This window comes from Melozone crissalis, unplaced genomic scaffold (genome assembly GCF_028551555.1).
Source record: "Melozone crissalis strain CALT ecotype California unplaced genomic scaffold, PUWL_Pcris_2 ptg000027l_1, whole genome shotgun sequence".
NCBI lineage: Eukaryota > Metazoa > Chordata > Aves > Passeriformes > Passerellidae > Melozone > Melozone crissalis.
The window spans coordinates 60,493,415-60,513,219 of NW_026535805.1; the positions used below are offsets into that span (position 1 = coordinate 60,493,415).

Here is a 19,805-nt window from a genome sequence, read left to right on the forward strand (position 1 = left end):
GAGTCTTTTATATCTCCAACACATGTATGCACCAGACACATGTAAAATAGATTCATATTTTACAATTCTTTGTATTTCATTCCCAGTTTGGAAAGTATTCGTTGATACAGGATATAAAAAAGACTAAATAATATTGAAAGGAATTGCCAACTATCTTACAATCACATTGAATCTTTGAATGGCCATTCAGATAATTTATTTAATTGTGAGCAGGTTGTTGAAGGGAAAGACGTTGAAAGACCATCTTTTAGAAGCTAAGGAAAGGTTCCCTGCAGCAATATCCCAGTTGCACAGAGCAGGAGAGCTCTATGCACTGTGTGTGCTGTAATTCACTATTTCTTGTCTGCAGCCTAGTTGGCTGAGATGCTTTGGTGAGAAAATGGGCAACACAGGCAGAAGGTGGCTGTGGAGAGACCCAGCTGCGCAGGGTCAGCTTGGCTTCATCAAAGCCCATTACTGGTTGGCCAAAGCTCTGCTTTGTGAGGCAGCTCACTGGAACTCCAACCAAACCCCTCACAGCACTGAACCGCTCTGGTTTGCAAGGAGATAGATCCTTGGGATATTACCTGTTATCACAATGCAGGAGTCAATGGCTCGGCTCCTACTGGCACATATGATCACCACATAGTTTGTCTTCGTTAGCTTTCCTTCCATGAGGAGCTTAAACATTTCTGAGAGCCCTTCAGCCAGGGAGTAGCTGCACTCAATGATGTGGACACTGTCGTTGCAGGAGCTGGCTGCCAGCCCTGCCAGCCAGGGCAGCTGGGCTGAGCTCACCGGGGCGATGGGGCCGGGCAGCTGCGGGAAGGGCTGGGGAGCAGCCGGCTGGTACTGGCGGATTTCACACAGGTGCGACTCCCGCCACGAGCGCATGAATATCTGCTCCAGATCCTCAATCAAGGGCACCTGGTCTGCAGCTTAAAAAAAATAATAATAAGAGGGAAAGATTATGAAACAAACAAAACTCCTCAGTTAAAAACTTTTTTTTAAAACCATGCTTCAGATTTCTGCATGCATGACTCTGTTGCCTTTAGTAGATGAAAAGCAAATTTTTCATTTTGAAATGCCTTTGTCATACTCAGATAAAGCTGCCCTAATTTGAACCTGAGTACCAGTAATTAGAAATATTTAAGAGGTTGAGTACTGCCTGTCTCAGCATACTTCTAAACCAGATTGTCTGCAAGAACAGTGAATTACAGCTCTTTTCCTTTAATTTTCATTGCTGAGGTCCCAGATGCAGAAAACAAACTTTGTATTTTTATAACTCAATCTGTCTGGCCTTCAAAACATAGTCACTTCATTTTCTTCCATAGCCATGAATGAAATAGTTTAATATCATATTATCAAAGACTTATATTTACTACTGTCCTGCCCTAATATTCCCCTTCTCATTTGCCTGCATGTAATACATTCAATGTAGTCTGCCTGGATGTAGAACAATCTTACCTAGTTGAACAAGGTAGTAGACAGTCAGCAACAGCTGCATTTCCTCAGAAATAGGCTGTATTGTGGATGCACCATATTGTTCATATGCTCTAGATAAAGACTGTGAATTTCTGTAACAGGTATACAGCAAAGGACTCACTATCACATCATTAATATTCCCACAGAGATATGGGAAGTTTCCATGACCTACAAAATAAATGTATGTACACATCACATTAATTTCATCATTTTTCATATGTGCATTAAACAGTTTTAATAGTTACCCTTTTGAAATAGATAGTGTTTAGGAGTGGGATATATCTTTACATCTCTTGCAAAAAATAGAGTCCTTATTGTGGGATTGGGGGATTTACCTTTAAAAATAACTGGTTTTGCTTTACAGATTTTCAGCAAGTTGTCAGGAACTGAGACTGGTTCTCCTGAGCCCACCATTGGAGAGGAGGCTGGTCCCACCAAAGCAGAATGTGGTAAAGATGACAGGCTTCCTCCATCTGAAATTTTAGACAAATTATTACTGGACTTAGTCTGGTAAGGATTTCCTCAAAGAGAAGGTATTCAGCATCATCTCATACTCACATTTGCTATCAGCATTAACTGGTTTTTGTGGCTCCATCAAACAGCTCATGACCTGTTACTACAACCCACACTATTGTGCTCAGTGTCTTGGAGGACTAATTATGTCACTGCAACACTGGACAACACAAATGCATCTAAAAATTTTGAAACTTTTATAAATAAACACTTCCAGGTATGAATGCATAAATAGAGAGACCTATGTGATATTGTGTAGCTGTGATTACATGTATAGTTATGATTTGTGAGTTCTATGTGATATATTTAGTTTCACTCATTCTAAACAGTTTTTATTGCTATAAGAAGAAAGGAAAAAACATGATTCAATATTTGCTCAGGCATAACTTCTTTATGGTAATTTTAATATTAAAAATAGTACATTAAAAGAAAATATTTTGGGGAAACTGGGTTTGTTTCACTGCATGCCACTCTTGTCTGTATCTAGACTTTAAAATCCAAGTGCCACAAATATTTTGACAAATAATTGAAACAATGAACGGTACTGCTATCATGGACTTGAGTTATTATACTAATTTTAATATTCCTAAGGTGTTTTTGTGTCTAAAAATGGATCCAGGCATCTGTTGGTATTTTTTAATGACTCAGTGACTGGAACCTAAGGAGAGTTAGGCTCAGAGCCTCAAAACCAATGGAAAAAAAGCATCTAGGTACGCACAGAGAAATCTCTCATATGAATCTGCATGTCTTTAAAATAATGCCTCCCTCCACCCATTATTTTCTGAATAATGAGACAAAATCATTACTTTGGGTATAGCTTACCATTTTTAATTCTGTTTGAAGCCTGTGGATTGAGCTGCAAGTTCCAAGTTTCAGTGGATGATGGAGATTCTGGTGACCAACCTTTATGGCGCTTTTTTGGAGGCCCTGAATTTGTTAATGTGCCTAAATGTTTCAGAGAAATATTAGAATAAAATATATACAGGTTTTGTGCATGGTAATTCAATATTTTTTGATAAACTGAATGTATTCTATGAGTACGGTAGTAGAAAAGATCAAGTCTATGAATATAATAATTTGCGTGGTTTATTTTATTTTGTTGTGTCCTGATTAAATTTCTTGGAAATTTCTGGAGCAGAGAACTCCTAATTATCCAGATTTTCCTATCTTATACCAATGCTTTCTCTCTACTAAGAAAAGTACATTATAAGTATAGTAGGAGACATACTAAGAATCCTTAAAAGTATTAATATTTTGAAGTCAAGACTGTGGGCATTTTGCTCATTTTATTTCTGAACACATGACATAGTGTTACATGTAACTTACTAAAAAATAATATTCCCAAGGGTTTCAGAATAATAGCAATAAACATCTGAGTTCTTTTCAACAATTTTCCCATTTAGTGGGAAAAAAAAAAGTGGAAAAAAGTGGATTTTTGCCACTTCTTGCTGATTCCATCTTTGGGGTTTTTCTATCCCATATCAACTCCTATCAAACTACTTCTACACCTTCCTCCTACTGATGAATACCTTCAATTTTTTTTTTTTTTCTGTGAAAGCAATTTTCTCACAGTTTCTCTAGGAGATCCTGATGACTAACTTCTTTTATTTTCTTTCATCATTTTCTTGAGTCTCCTTGTGCACTCCTGCAAACTCCTAGAATGATGAGCCTCCACTAACATCATGAATTTCCAATTATTGGGAGTCAATGGTCCTCCAGGAATTGCTCAGAAACTCACAGGACTGAGCTATTTCTGCTTCTGGACATGACTACCAAAGGTCATAGCACTGCTTCACCCTGCCAAGGCTGCACCTCCTGGCAGAACAGTTAGTCCTACATAAAATGCAAGGCAACATAAGAATTTAATATAAAAAGTGCGGGTTTAATTTTTAAAAATTTATTAAAATTAAAAAAAAAAAAAAAAAAAACCGAGGCCTTCAGATCTAGAAGAAGATGGTTCTCTAGCAGACCCTCAGACACAGATTTCCAGTGAGTTTGTCCCTGACACTTTTGCCACGCGAGGGCAGCCTTTGGCCATTTTGCTGCTCATCCTTTCGCTTGGATTCCTGGCATTGCCTGGGACAAAGTCACAAGATACTTTGAGCAATACAAAGGATTTTTTATTTGGCAGTGCTGTGCTCTTTCGTGCAGATATGTTGATATGTGAAATAAATCCTTATGAAATGAATTAGCAATAATGGGCTGCTGCATGGAAAAAAGAGATTAAGAGCCTGAATGGGCAGAGAATTTGTCTGTGATGTCAGCAGGGAAACCTGGGAAGACTTACCCTAAAATAGAGCTATAGTTTGTGTCTAGCCATAGTGAAAACTAATTTTCTTCCTTATACAAGCCAGTGACACAGTTTGGGACAGAAAACAATTAACAACAATCCTAATAATAATGCTATAGTGAGGACAATTTATTGAATTTGGAGCTGGTTGACAAAGTCTAGCTCTCCATCCCAAAGTGAGGTGCAACAGTTCAATAGGAAGTGCAATAGGAATCATCCTATAAGTGATTACTAATAAATATTCCTTAATTCCCTTCACAAAATCTGTTGGTGAAATCAATGCAAACTGACACATTCCTTAAGAACCTGGGTTCAGAATCTGGTCTGTGTCTCTATTAAATTAATGAACTGTAAATATGAGGAAAACATCCAGCTAATATTATGAACTGTAACAAAACTGTGGCTGAAAACATCTAAAGAAATTTTTTCCCTGGAAATTAATACAGAAAACAGTATTGTGGTCAGAAAGGACTTGGAAGGGAATGGTAATTTCTATTCATTCAGGAAATTACAATCATGATATCATTTGTTCAATGCTTCTGTTATACACATAGAGTTTAGGGTTATTAAACAGCAAATCCATACAAATACCTAGCACTGAAGGTCTTGTCAGAGCAGACAGGTTATTTTTCATCATCTGTTGTTTAGGTGATTCCTTGCCATTATAAACTGCTGAGCTGAATGCAGCTGTTGAAGGGATGTGATCTACAGCTGCAGCTGACAAGGAAAAAAACCCAAAGTGTTCACATTAAACATTTCTAAGTCAAGATCCTCAGCTGATACAACAAATAAATCATTTCATCATTTACTTGAATAGAGCCATTGGGTTCTGCCCAAGAGTGAATACAATGAATGAATGAAACAATCCACTTCTGACCTCCTACTCCCAATTAAGTGCCTGGGCAAAATCTGATTCTTCAATTAAATGCATATGTCAGAAACTACAACTTCTTTGCATGACCCTGGCTCTTACATAAAGTTTACTCAAGAACCAGGCAAAAGAGACATGTTTAAAATTTACTAAGCCTCCATCCCAATCCTTCTCTAAGATTTTTGAACTGTGCTGCATTAAGAAAAAAAAAAATTCTCAAGCCTAATATGTTTGATATGTTTGTAATAAATGTAGCTTTTTTTGTAAAATCTGAGAAAAGAAAAAGACAATCTGTCACCATAGATTGATGATTTGTTCTGGAAGGGCACCAGTACTCCAGATCACAACTATTTAACAGGCTTCTATCTCACACAGAGAATATATAGAACATAACAACTACAGCTGTGCTTCAGCTCAGCTCCCCTGTGTAAAAACCCAGGAAAAACCTGTAACAGTCACAAGACACTAAAGAGCTGTTTTCATTATAAGAAGCTCAGAGAGATCACTCTAGCCTCTGTCATCTATCACATTTAATTTATGTCAAGTTAATGGAAAAGTAAAGGTCAGAAAAAGAATTTTTAATACAAGGAAAGTTACAGATACTAACCATTAGTTTGTTTTTTAATATTAAAGTCACTTTTCTCAGCAGAAGAAAAAATTCATAAGCTTTCAAGCTGATGCCCATATACTGTCTGTTTTGAAAAGGATTCTGGTCATAGCATAAAATAGAATGGATCAGACAAAAAAAGCTAAAATTACACAGGATGCTGTAACAGTTGTCATCTGTGACCAGACAAGTGACAGCTGGAAAAACACTTCAGAAATAAAGCCTTTTTAAAGCATTCTGATTTCGTTCAGCTGTGAGTAACCTGCAGAACACCTATTGACTATTTGCTAACCTTTTATACACAAACCTGATGTGAGAAAATGGACAGCGAGAAGCCTTCAAAGAATAATTGCTTTCTTTGTTTGTAATAGATGTCTAATTCTATTCAGCTTGTTTTATTAGGCAATGTGCTCACTTGTTTGTTTGTCTTTGCTTTCACACAAGTACAAGCACCCAAATACGCAAGCACAGAGGAGTTAAGTGGAAGTGGAACCCCAGCATGTTTTCCCTCCAAGAGGTACCTGTTGGCTGAGTCCCAGCTGGAGCACTGGCATTTGCAGGTGGGAGAGGCTCACTGGAGGTGCTTCCTGAGAGGCCTGAGCTTTCTGGCAATTGGAACAAGGTGCTTGAGCAGGTACTGGTTGAAGACTGCCGGCCTCTGAACTCTTAACAAAAAAAAAAAAAAAAAAAAAGAACTTTCTTTATCTCTCTGATAATTTCACACATGAATTGCTTAGAGGTTACAGCACTTGGAATGAAGGAACCAATGTCTTCAGACATGCCAGGCTCATATTAGGTCAGACAATGGCTTTTACAGCTGCTCCAGCAGTCACCTGGCTTTAGACAGTCTTTCAAAGGATCTCTCAGGCTTTACACAGACACCAGACCCCATAATAGCTAAGCTTGGATGATGAAAACCAGAGCTCGAGGAAGACAGCTTCATTATCTTACCTGCCCCTTTCCAGCAGATTACAGATCCTTTGGTCAGAGCTCCCTGTGCATTCCTGACCAGATAATACTTTAAGTGTTTCTGTTTCTTGGGCTGAGTGGTCAGTTTAAGATTAATGTGATTTGAGAATTCTGTAAAGTAGCAGAAACCCTTCTTGCCACAGCCAACACAATTGCCAGAGAAGCCTGATAAAATAAACAATACACATAATCCAATGAGATAGGTGGGTCACTATTAATAACATTCAAACATGACTATTTCCAGAGAAAAGGCTGTATTTAGGTTTGGGGTTTTGGGTTGGTTTTTTCAGAAAGTGAAATTTTTATTACTGTTTTCCTCAAAAAAAGTATTTGCACTTTGTACACAAAGTGTATTGCACTTTAGATAACAGACTGCAAAAACATGGCCCCACATTTAAAAAACAAATAAAATGGGCCATATTTTCCATTTTCTCCCATAGAAAAATATCACAATTCCTATTTATTACCTACCTGTGAAAAGTGTCTGACTGAAGAGCTCTGAGTCAATTGCTTAACCCCAGCCCTATTCAGCACCACAGCACATACATGCTTCACTTCTCTTTCAGTTTTCATTGACATACATTCAATTTCACTGAATTTCACTTCACTCAATTCAATGAAAGATGCAATTAAGTCTCAAGAAATTAAGTATATATAACCTACCATATTTAGATAGATCTAAACATATTTCAGTACCAAGTTCCTGCTACAGACACTGTTTTAGAGAGGAGAAACTACTAAAGGATTCCTGGGCAATTAAATTAAAACAGCTTTGTCAAATTATGGCTGGACTGTGTCAGCACTTCACAGCAGTTGAAACTATTTATGATTACAAGAACAAAGTGTCTGCAACTTTATAGACACAACAGAGACACAGTCCTTCCCCGTAAAGCTTTTTGTACTCAGGCTTGATGGGGCATTTCCAGGGATACTGCCATTTCCTCTCATTCTGAGATACACAGCCTGGGCCTCAGCAAGGGGCTCATGTGCTGATGTCATTAGCATCGTAAATAAAGGGCTCTGCTCACACAGCTGCCTCAAGATTCTTCTTTCTTTTGCCCATTTTACAAAGTATTTCTTAAGACATTTTCATCTTCATCAGACTAATGCAACTATCTGAAAATATTATTATTATTATTATTATTCTCATCTTATACTGAGCAATTAGAAGATAATCTTCCCCATGGAAATTTTCTCTCTGTTCCCTACACATGACCTGAAGTATGAACTTTTCTTTAATTTTAATCATATGTAATGTACATTTTTATGTGTAATAACAGGAATTGAAAAGGGTCTATTCAGGGTCTATTCCTCCATCTAAGCATTCCTTTCTATTCAGTGAATTGAAACACAGTAAAAATAAAGGAAATATATTACACATAAGGTGGACAATACCATTGTCCAAGAAAAAACTGGAGTAAAGGATCAATAATATGGTAAATCAAATTAAGAGACATTTATGAAATTTATAATTCCCATCACATATCTCAAACAATTAAATTTACAAACTAATGATCAATGCTTTTTTTCTTTTTGTAAAGTACAAACACTGAAACATAATTCTCTGTAAACACCTGTTGTTTGGTTTTCAACCCGAGCACTTTCATTAGTTTTCAAAAGGTTCAGAAGAATTTATTAAAAACTAAAGTTGATGTGGAGATTGGTCTGGTATCCATGGGAACAAGTGGCTAACAACCATTGAAAGCTGCCTATTATCTCTCTGATCCTAGTCAGTAGGATGATAAAAGTCATTGTGACTCATAAAATCAGGACAAGTCATGACTCTGCAGAATCCTCTGTGTTATATCAGTCAGCACAAAAGCATCTGTCTAACATCACAGAGCCTTGAGTAGCTGCAATAAAAGCAACAACAAAAGGAAACAAAATTAGAATGGATGTGGCAAAAGCTGTAGAGTTTGCATGCATTTTATGCCGATTAAGAAATCATCAAAAATGCTTTTGCTGGCAAATGAAAACTTCCCATCTATTTGGCAGCACACAGAGCATCACAGCAGCAGCACTGCAATTTTTGCCTGGCGGCCACCTGCAAGATTGAGCATGTTTTCAAATTTACTCTTTTTTTTTTCCAAAAGTACACTTTTTAGGTTTTACCATTTTGCTAGCAGTGTCTTGAAAAAGCAACTTGACAAAGCCATATATTAAAGTATTTGTTCAATCCAAGTTGGATAGCAGACACAAAATCTTGTCATTTGGACTTCAGATTTTCAGATTACTTCTGTAAATTACATCTGCCCAAACTAGATTTAGCAATAACTTTTACCTGAAAAAACCTTTTGCCCTTATCACCTATTCTTAACTCTGCAGCATCTACAGGGAAATTAGTTTACACTCTATATAGCATAAGGTCAGGCTAGTAAGGATTAAACAGATCTAAATTGTCCACTTGTTTTGAAAAACTCTTGGACATTTTAAAAGTTTATATTTTAATTTTCTTTTAAGTTAAATTATCATCTTCTATGTCTAGTTTCTCCAGCCCTCTGAGTGTGACTCAGTCCTTTCTTGCAAGCTCTTGCCAACATCCTTTTCCATCCATTCCCTCTGACTGACACTCTTTGGTCACAGCCATTTCTTCATTAATGCTGCTCAGCTCTGAAACCACAGATAGAACACAGCATGCTCTTACAGCTCCAGTGCAATAAAATGCTGTTCAGTCATTTCTCATTGCTGGGCTCTGCCACCCCAGCTCAGAGCATTTCATGTGGCAGATTGAGTAACACTGAGAACCCAAACATTTCATCATCCTCCTCTGAATGCCCTGTTCATGCCATGGCCCAAGGCAGCAGCTGACAGAGGGGACAGCTTGTTTCATAAACAAGCTGCATTAAATATTCTTCCATACATTACAGAGAGCACAAAGGTCAGGGGACTTGGGTCAGCCATAAGGTGACCCAATATATCTATGTCATGGGATTGATTTCACAGGAGAATTAGAAATCAATGCCTGGAGTTTAGGGGCTAAAAGCCTTTCACCCTTCGGTCATTGGTTCATACTGAGCTCGGCTCAGTTGTGACTAAAGGCTGTTCCCTCTGAAGTTTGTTTAATCAGAAGGTGCTTGATTGCATCTGTGATTTGTCATATGCATTTGCTTGAATTTGCTCACATCACAATAATCAATGGCCCATAATTTAAAAAGCTCCTCCACAGCAGGGACCTTGTGCTCCGAAGAAGGACCTTGCACCAAAAGGTTATGAAACCTGACCTACCTTCTCACTGATAAAATGGTTCCTTTGGATCAACAGTGAGCTTGTGTAGGGATAAAGAGAGGAGTTCAGAATGGAAGGACATCCACTTGATATTTCATAGTCAAATCTTTCACAAAGTAGTAGAAAATTTCCTTCTTGTTTTTGTTTTAAATGAGTAATAGGCTTTTAATTAACATTAATATTTTGGTGGAAAGTTTGCAGCTTGCTTAAACAAAGAATAATTGTATTTTCAACTTTTCACCACAAGTATTTCTTCTTTTCAGTTCTACTCATAGAAAAAGGCACTCAAACACTGACAATGCTCAATGGTTTTCCCACCTACTCAGTACCACTCCATTTGAAGACTGAAGTCCTAAGTTTAAAAAATGAATAAAATCAATATGGTCAGGGCAGAGAGCTCCATTGTATGGCAACTCAGTACTGCTACAAAAGCCCAACAGATCATTGCATATTTATAAGAAGCAGTCACAGTATTTTATACTACAATGTTTTCCTCTTACATACAGCTTACAATGCAAGCAAACTAATCTTTTCCTCTGTCCTTCTGACCTCAGGGTCCTACAGAAAAAAAAAAGTTCTTGTTTCCTGATAGGAAAGTAGGCAGCTGTTTGGTCTTTTGGAAGATGATAGGTGAATAGGTGTTTTGTTTATCATGAGAGACACTCCTGAATAGCAAGAACTAGGGAAAAAAACCAAAACAAGAAGAGAAAAAAAACCTTTGGGAGTGATACTTGTTTGCTGCTTTAATTAGGAAATAATAAATATCTCACTTTCACAGATCACTTCCTCCATCTAAGCATTCCTTTAGACTGCATAGAACCCAAGAAACAGCTTCCTAAAGGCAAAAACCTGCATCTGTTTTGCAAAGCAGTTAAATTTGTGATCTAACATGATTAACAGAATCAGATGAAGAACATGCCTAGAGACATTTTCCTTATCAAAAATATCGTCTTTTCCAGAAACTGCTGAGGTTGTCTTCCTATGGAATAATACATTAATTGTAAAAACTAAAAAACAAAACAACCTCCAACAGAAATTGCTTTCAAATCACAAGCACATCTGCCTTGATTGGTGGGACAACTTGGTAGCGTTATCAATAAAATGGCACATGCCTCAGAGGAATATCAACATTCCCAAATGGGAACAAGATCTAAAGTCAAAATCTGGCCCTGAAACTACTGAGACATTTCCTGCTTTCTTCTGGTCTTTTTATACAATCCACAGGCAGCCTCACAAACACCCGTAAGAAACCAGGAAACTACTGGGTAACTCATTGGTGTCTTCTCTATTTAAATAAACTCTTCTGAAAAAAGTCGGCAGTACTGAGGAACAGCTGCCTTACAAAAATACAGTGTATTAAGAGCAAAAACATGAAATTAGGTAAAAAAAAAAACAGTGAGGCTGAAGGGTTACAAATCCTGTGTCTATATCACCAACAAGCCTTACTAAAAGTGTGGGATATATACTCTGACCGATGACAGCTAATTTCAATTCAAAATGAATCCAATTCAATTTCCCTCTAAACTTACAAAGGCTTGAAGGGACCACTTTCCATGCTGTTTCAAAAGGCCAACATGTTTGACAGAACTCAGAATACCAAAAATAAGACCTCTATGCTGTCTTGAAAAGCAAGACACTAAATCATTTCCCTTCTTCATATGGCGTGTTTTCAGTTTAAACCTACTGCCACACAGAGGTCACTGTGCTACATTAGGAGATTATTTAGAGCAGTGATGGTTCTGGTTTATATCCCACTATGTGTCCAAAACCATCAGACTACTCATGTCTACTTCTAATTTTACTTCCCCTGATTTGACCTGCACTGGGATATGAAAACCTGAAACAAACAATCCTTTCTATCCACAGTGTGTCCTACTGTACAAATGGTATACCATCCTCATGCTAGCATGACATAAATTTTTTATTAAATTATGTATTATGATACATAAGTTTTTCATTAGATTAGGGACCAGGAACATTATTTGATCTCCACCTTCCAGATGGAGACCTCAGATCTTGCAGCATGTAAGCTCTTTTGTATTTGGGCTTGTTGTAGAACACATAAAAGTCATACTACAGAGTTACTAGAATTCTCTGCAAAAGAATATGGTTAACTGGGGTTTAAGTGTATAACAACAGTCAAAAATAAGCATTTCAATAGTTTCAGGAAACTAAAATGTATTAAATAAGCAAACTGAGGATGCAAGTAGCATAAAACCCTCCCAATTATGTTCCTGTTGCCTTTTTCTGTTCTTGTTTAGCACGCAATTAACAAATACACTACTTCCTCTCTGCCAACAGCCTAAGGAGCTTAAGCTGTTAATAGTGCTAGCACTGAATGACTTGAGTGGTACAACATTCCTGTCTTTATCTTTAAAATGACAACACGTGGGTGATTTACAACCCTCCTAATTCTTTTACAATCACTGGTCAAATGCACTGTGACCAATCCAACTCTACAAGATCACATAGGAAAAGAAATTACTGTACATAGGATCACATTATGCACCTTCACACTCCACTGTCAACCCAAATGCCTTGGAGACCTGCTCAAACTGAGATAACAATTGAACTCATGTCATATCCCTCAGTGTTTGTGAAAGAAACCTCTTAGAATTCTTGGGAAATGTTTCCCTTTTGCTATTCAAAGCTCAGGCTGGTGCACAAATATATGATGCATCTTTTTTTTTTTTGTGAACTCTGAAAACAATATACACATACCTGAGAGTGCCTGATTGAAAATTGAGTTCCCCCTCCAATTATGCACCACTTTTTCCAATATAAAAAATATTCCATTTTAATAACATTAATATTCATTTAAGTAATTCACATGATTGCAGATTTTCCCTATCTGGCTTGATTTGAACAAAGTTAATGGCAATCAGAATGACTACAATAAAAATAGATAGAAGGATCTATTTTTATAGGTCAGAAGAAGGATCTCTTTTTATGTCAGAAATTAAACTTTTAAGTAGATTAAACACAATAAATTGAAACATCCTCTTAAGAGTATTTTTCAAACACACAGTGCTAACTGATTGCACATATGGGAAAAATTTCAACTTATAATCACTCATTTATTTATATTATGATGATAGCAGGAAGTCATAGGTTAGGAACAGAACCCAGGCTATTGCTCAAAACACAGTGGAGAATGTTATCCCTATCTCAAAGAGGTAAATTGAAAGGGTCATTATTTTTTGTGGTCTAAACTATCATTAAACTGTTTATATGTATATAAGAACCTGAAATTTCCACTTGACAGGCCTACAGTCTGTACACATCCATATTTGGAAAGCCACAATAGACATAGGCAGCAGTTCAACCAGTCCAGTTACCAGAGGTGCAGTTCCAGCAACTAGGACATGCACCAGCCAAATAATGACTTTAGCCTTGGCCTGATGGACAGAAGGTGATGAAGCATCTCTAATGAAGATGCTCACTCTGTATCTTTCCAAAGCAAACACAGCCAGCTCTGACTTGTTATCCTCTTGTGCATGACCTGTGAGCATTGCTGTAGATGTGGAACAGAAATAAGGTCTGCTGAACTCAAAACCACAAGTAGCTATTAATTGAAGCCACAGGAGAACCCAGTTACTGCAGTCAGACACTCACCCAGCAGGGCATTGCGCCCGTTGTCATCTGGCAGGAATCTTTTGTCCACAGCACACACCAACAGGTGATCAGGTAAATTTGGTGACTTTGCACCAACAAGTAAAAATCCAGATGGCACCTCAATATGTTCATTAGAAATTGAAACCAGTCTCAAATCTTTACCAGCCTGGCAGAAACCTAGAAAAAAAATTCAATTTATTTTAAGTTGAAAAGATATTTTTGTTTCCTGCTCACAGTTGTCTTTGTTAAAGGACTTCCTATATTTTTACTGAATGCCAAAGTCTTACCCTCTAAGATCAAGGGCATGCTAAAAGAGAATTTTCTTTCCTTGTTTTGGTCAGCCTAAACAAAATGCACAATGAAGTTTCTCTTGGTGGTAGTTTGTAACTAACATATTTATGGGACTACTATCATCACTAACACCATAACTTAGGTCAGACATTCAAAAAGGGAGAAAATAGGTCTCAAAATCTGGTCAATTTCACCAGCTTCTCCTGGGTTTTCAAATATTTTTTAAAACACTTTTACACTTTAAACAGGAAAGACTGATGATAAAGCAGTAAGAATTATCACACTCATTTTAGCAAATGCTATGCCTGCAAACTCGAAAATTTCAAGGCTATGTTGCGTAAGAAAACAGAAGTTCTGTCCTTGTGCCAGGCATTCCAACACAAATGCTTATCTGACACCTAACAAAGACCCTGTCAAACAGAAGAGCAACTGAGAGCCATCCAGCTTTATCTGGCAGGTAATGAACACTGACATTTTTAGGATTTTTATATCATATAGATTATCTCATTCTGAAAAATTATAGGGGAAACAGCCCAAATTCTACCCTTTTCAGTAGGGCAAATGCTTCTGACAGCACAGTTGGTATTCTTACCATCAGTAGTGCAACATCCTTCTGGGGGAGGCTTCACCTGGTAAGAAACAGGAGGACTACTTGATTCTGAGCCTTCTTCTTCCTCCTCTTCTTCTTCTTCTTCCTCATTATCTGCTCTGCTGCCTGCTGCAAATTTTCATAGCATAAATGACTTGGACACCAGAAAATGCTGGCAACAAATCAGTGAGTGAACAGGGTGACCCAGTTACAGAAAGTATTACAGCAAACTGGATTCTCTTCTCTTGACAATGACTTTACTGTTACCAACTCTTGATAGTTGTTATTCCTTAAAGCTCCAACTTCCAGTCATGCTTATGATAGAATGTCTTTAACCAAGAAAATAAAGATGTTAGTTCCTGTGCAAAACAAGTTAAAAAACATGACTCAACTGCACCTGAGAAAGTAAAACACCTTAAAGTATAAACAAAAAGAAGCCTCAACTTATTAATTTTTAAATCCCAATATTTTAAGATAAGTGCACAATTTTTAGGGGACTAGCTTCTAATGCTTGACCTCTTGCTGATCAAAACAGTGTAACTGTATCCTTTGTTTAGAATATTAACAGCCAATAAAACCCAAAGTCATTACTTCTTGGCACTTTAGAATGTCCTGGCTACAGTCCAAGTACAGTATTTATTAATTAGGCATTGACCATGTCCTTGGTTTTGTACAGGACAGTGAAAAAACAGTTCCTGCTAGAAACTAGTTTCACCACAGATGATGCCATGACAAGAACACATAATTCTCAGCCCGTCTGTCTCCTACCAGAATCCAGAGCTCCAAGTAATGCACCAACACTCCCTGTACAGTGTCAAGGGAAGGCAGATGTTCAGGAAGATGATTCACTCCAGCCTGCTCTTGGACCTGGGCCATGCTAGTCCAGGAGGCACTATGGAGGTAGTACTAAAAGCTGGAGAGGAATACATGATGTAAGCTTCGATTTTTAGAATGTGTTAGGTGTTTTCAGAGGGCTTTATTGCTGTGTGTTTCACCCCTTCAACTAGAGACTGCCTCCTCTCTCCACCCAAAGAGTTTTTTTCATGAATGATTCAACAGCTCCAGCAAAACTGACCATACTGACCAATGGCTCCATCCCCTCTTCTGGCTCAGGCATGCTCCAGGCAAACCGGACAAATGTTGCAAGCAGAGGAGAGCAATTAACTGGAGAAGGGGAAAACACTTCCACAGACAGGACTGAGGAACATTTTACATACAAGAGAGACAGCGCACAAGTACCAAGTGAACCCAGTGGGGTTTGTGTCTTAGGCTTGTAGGCTTCTAGGGATCTGTAGGGACATGTCTGCAGCAAACACAGCAAGAGCTTCCCCTGACAAAATTGGGTCATGAAGGGCTATAGGTACTTGAGGACCAGCAGGAAGCTGAATAGCTGCTTGCATTTGGGCAAGTAAAAGAGCAGTTAGGCAATTATAGAAATTACACTGTTGATCCATGTCGGGATCTTTAGCTTGTCAGAGTGACCCTGAGAAAAGTTCGAAAGTCTGTCTTCCCAGCCGGGCGCTTAAATAAGGAGTCAGGGCTCTTCACTTCTCGGTCTCAAGGTTGTTTATTTTATCTTATCTATAAAAAATTTTCTCCGGCCCTGCCGAGGTCACCTCACAAAGATAGTCCGAGGCACTCTGCCTGCCCACAGGACGGTGTTATGTCTTTAGACTAAAAACTATGTATACAATGTTTACAATTACTTTCCAATACCTATCACCTATGTTAGACAGTGAGCTTCTACTCTAAACCAATCTAAAAGTGCCGACATCACAGCAGAAGACGGAGGCCAAGAAGAAGAAGGAAAAAAGCTGGACACACCCAGTTCCCTCCATCTTGCCCCCTGAACCCCCATACCAAAACCCCTAAAATCTACTTTTCCACCCTGTGATAACTTCACTAATATTCTACTTAAACTGTTGTGGCTTGCTGATCTCCATACAAGGTTGGTAATTTGCTCCATGGGTCATAATCAAAACCACAGGCATTTTGGGCTCTGTGCCAGGGTCTCTGAAACCCCTGGCAGGGGTCTTGGCTGCTCAGGACAGCCAGAGGGATGTCCTGGGTCCTGACAGATCCAGGTTTTAGTCTTGAAACAGAAAAACAGTGAAGCAGAGCAGTCATCCTCCAAAGCTCAGTGACAACTGGACGTACTCTCTTTGCTTCAATTGACTTCGGATCAGGTACTCAGAGTCCCATAGGATATCACCAAGGATTTCTCTTTTCTTTCCTATGACTCGCCTCAGAAGATCCTTTTATTTTATTGACAAATTATTCACAATCATCTAGACAACTACTATAGGATAAATGAGAGCTAGAGAAGAGAAAGTAAATCTCGAATGTAAAGATTTATCTGTCAAGGTCATTCAGATTTACAGTCAAATCTAGAAGAGGATTTGAAGGGTACATTTACTTTTGAACTCTGAACATTAAGCTCCAGTTCTGTGGTGCACACAACTAAGAACAGAACACTAAACACAACTATTTAAAGGGTATGGTCTAAAGACAAAAATGCTGCAATTGAATGAAGGGAAAAATGAAACTCTTCACCTATGCTACTAAAGTAAAGGGTAAGTTATGTGTTATGACATAACCTTGACTAATATCCAAATGCAATGCAAAAGGGCTGAATTCCTTCCTTCCTTCCTTCCTTCCTTCCTTCCTTCCTTCCTTCCTTCCTTCCTTCCTTCCTTCCTTCCTTCCTTCCTTCCCTCCCTCCCTCTTTGTACCAGCTCTGACATTTAATGTACCCTTTCCTGAGCCATCCCAGCTTGCTAACCAGCAAAAAATCCAACTAAGGAAAAAAAACGTGACCAATTTCCTCTTTTCTTTTTGCAGGATTTATGTATTAAATTAGCAGAATGGAATATCCAAAAGATGGCAAAATTCATGAAAAGGGAGAAAATGGTACCGTATGGATAGGTGAAGAGAACAAAATAGAATACGTTTTATTTCCATTTTGGACAGAGTTAAACTGTGAGGTTTGTTCAACTATAGTAGGTGATTTAAGAAAGAAATGGAAAATGGAAGTGGAGACTAAGAAATTAGACCTACAGCGTTTTCAGTTCAAAAGTGGAAAGAGTAAAAGAGAAAGCACTCAAGCATGAGCTGCTGCCACCTGTAAAGGGTTTCATTAGCATTGCCCAAGCCCCCTAGGATGTCTCTCTGATTCAGGAGCCTCCTGGCCCTCAGAGCATAGGGATTCATGTAGCTAGAAGTGGAGGACTCAATTTCTGACAAGGCTACAGTACGTAAGAGCAGCTTGAAGACCTCTTCCACCTGAGGAACAACCTAGGAGGCACTCTATTATAGGTCACTTCAGAGTTCCCCTTGTCTGAAACTTTCATGAAAGGAATGCTCTCTGCCAGGCTGTTATGAGACTTTTAATTACACTTCAACTCTGTTTCCATTAACTACAACAAATGCAGAATCGGCCCCTCAAGGTTTGCAAAGTTCTTTGAAAGTCTTGAAAGAAAGAAAGAAACTAGAGAAGTGTGAAATTGCACTTTTGTTCCTGAACAATGCATCTGCTCCTGTGCTATCTTTCCCAAATGATGTCATAATCAATTTTGTGACATCACAGCTACCATGTAAGTCTATTAAATTCCTATGGAAGGGTTTGATAGAAGGATCACTTTGTGCAGGGAATAAACAGCATATGTATTTAAACAATTATTGTATATTCATTATTTTGTCCTGTATTAGCAAAAAAAAAAAAAAGAAGAAAAGAGGAAATTACTAATGATGTGCAAGTGGATTTTATTTTTCAAGAAATATTCACAGCTGTCACTGTGAGGCAATAGCAAAGACTTTAATCTGTGCAAAATACTGTTATCTGTTACTACTCCTTGGCCTGATTTTGTGTGTGTGTGTTACTGTGGACCTTCATGCATTTCTCACTAACAGCAGCAAAGTATGACAGGGAAAGTAGGTGTGGACAAAAGACATGAAACTCCACCCTCTTGACAGAAATGACTAAATAATCAAATTATAAAACTTAACCTTACACCACCATGCCAGTGTCATGCACACACCAGAAAACTCACTGAAAACCACAAGACCACTACAAGTAACAGACACCAAACTGCATCACTAGTTTGTTTAGCAGATCCATACAGTTCATTTAAACTGCATTACTGAGAAAGCAGGCTTCTGTAAACACACCCACAAATTCAGTGAGAAATCCTATTCATTAACTATCAACTTGTGCAGAGTTTGTGAGACTACACATCCTAAATTTTACCTTAGCAACCACATAATAACTACAAATATTATGCCTGCAGTAATTATAAGCCATCTCAAAAGCTGAAAAATATTTCTGCTGTATTTATGCACATTGAAAATCAGTCTTAGCATACGTGTTTTACAAATCTATAATGGGTTTTCTACCATTTACTGCATGACTTTGAGCAGTACATAATAAATTATAGGATAACAGATTTATTTTCCAAATCTCCAAAGACTTCTCATAAATGTAATGGAACAATTCCTAGAACTTCAATTTATGTGTATAGATGAATCTGAGCAAGTGGCTTGATTTTGTCAAAATAAGAGACAGTGCATTTTTTATTTTTAATCCAATTCTAATGCATATATATTTGCAGACAATAAAAAAATCCAAATAAAAACTTATGCTTATCCATATTATGATTTAAAATGTGTATGCTGGGCTATGGCTGAGCAAATAGCAGAATTGCCTTTGACAGAAATAGAAATCCCATTTTTTCCTACCTTCCAGTGATGATAGTTGCTGTTCAGCTTCCAAATACAGCTGAGAAAAGATTGGTCTGGGAACCAAGTTGTTTGAGCGGAGAGAGGCCTCGATGGAATTATGCAACACTTCTTCAAACCGTGTTGTCTTGAGCTGGCCAGCGTAAGAATTTCCCATCTTCTCCAAAAACAAACAAAAAAGAGGCAAAAGAGAGAGGAAGAGGGAAAAAAAAAAAAAGAAAGATATTACAATTTAAGCACCCAGAACTCCATCACTGCATGCTGACGCCAGGCTCAACATTTCTCATGAAAGAGAAATGCTCCATTGTCCACAAAGAAAGGCAAAGAACACTGACTGCAGCAGTCACTGAGCAGATCCTGCTGGTAAATTACAGGAAGTTATCTAAAAGTAACAGCTTTCTCTAATTCAGCAGAAAGGCAGCAAGCTTTAGCACCTTCTTGAAAAAGTGACTAGAAATCTGATTCAAGTAATTCCTTGATTTATATAGCAACTGAGGAGAGGTGCTTTCAATAGTCATCAGTCTATTGTTAAACAGCCTTTCTATTTCAAGCGATTTGAGCAGAATAAATGATCTGGGCAATAGCACAGTTTTGTGTACTTTTCTTTGCACGGTCCATCATGGCTGAACCTGGCTAA

At 38.0% G+C, this 19,805-nt stretch overlaps 1 protein-coding gene across 1 annotated transcript in view; it reads right to left on the minus strand.

Annotated features, from left to right (window-relative positions):
• GREB1 (growth regulating estrogen receptor binding 1) overlaps nt 1-19,325 on the minus strand; it is a 55,075-nt gene extending 35,750 nt beyond the window's left edge. The window contains exons 1-10 of the mRNA XM_054279605.1: nt 19,169-19,325; nt 14,438-14,563; nt 13,555-13,731; nt 6,697-6,879; nt 6,267-6,410; nt 4,859-4,984; nt 2,800-2,922; nt 1,800-1,937; nt 1,447-1,632; nt 567-917 (exon numbers count right to left, since the gene is read on the minus strand). Of these exons, the coding sequence (XP_054135580.1) occupies nt 567-917; nt 1,447-1,632; nt 1,800-1,937; nt 2,800-2,922; nt 4,859-4,984; nt 6,267-6,410; nt 6,697-6,879; nt 13,555-13,731; nt 14,438-14,563; nt 19,169-19,325 (1,711 nt within the window). The remainder of the gene's footprint in view (nt 1-566; nt 918-1,446; nt 1,633-1,799; nt 1,938-2,799; nt 2,923-4,858; nt 4,985-6,266; nt 6,411-6,696; nt 6,880-13,554; nt 13,732-14,437; nt 14,564-19,168) is intronic.
• Nucleotides 19,326-19,805: the final 480 nt, after the last annotated feature.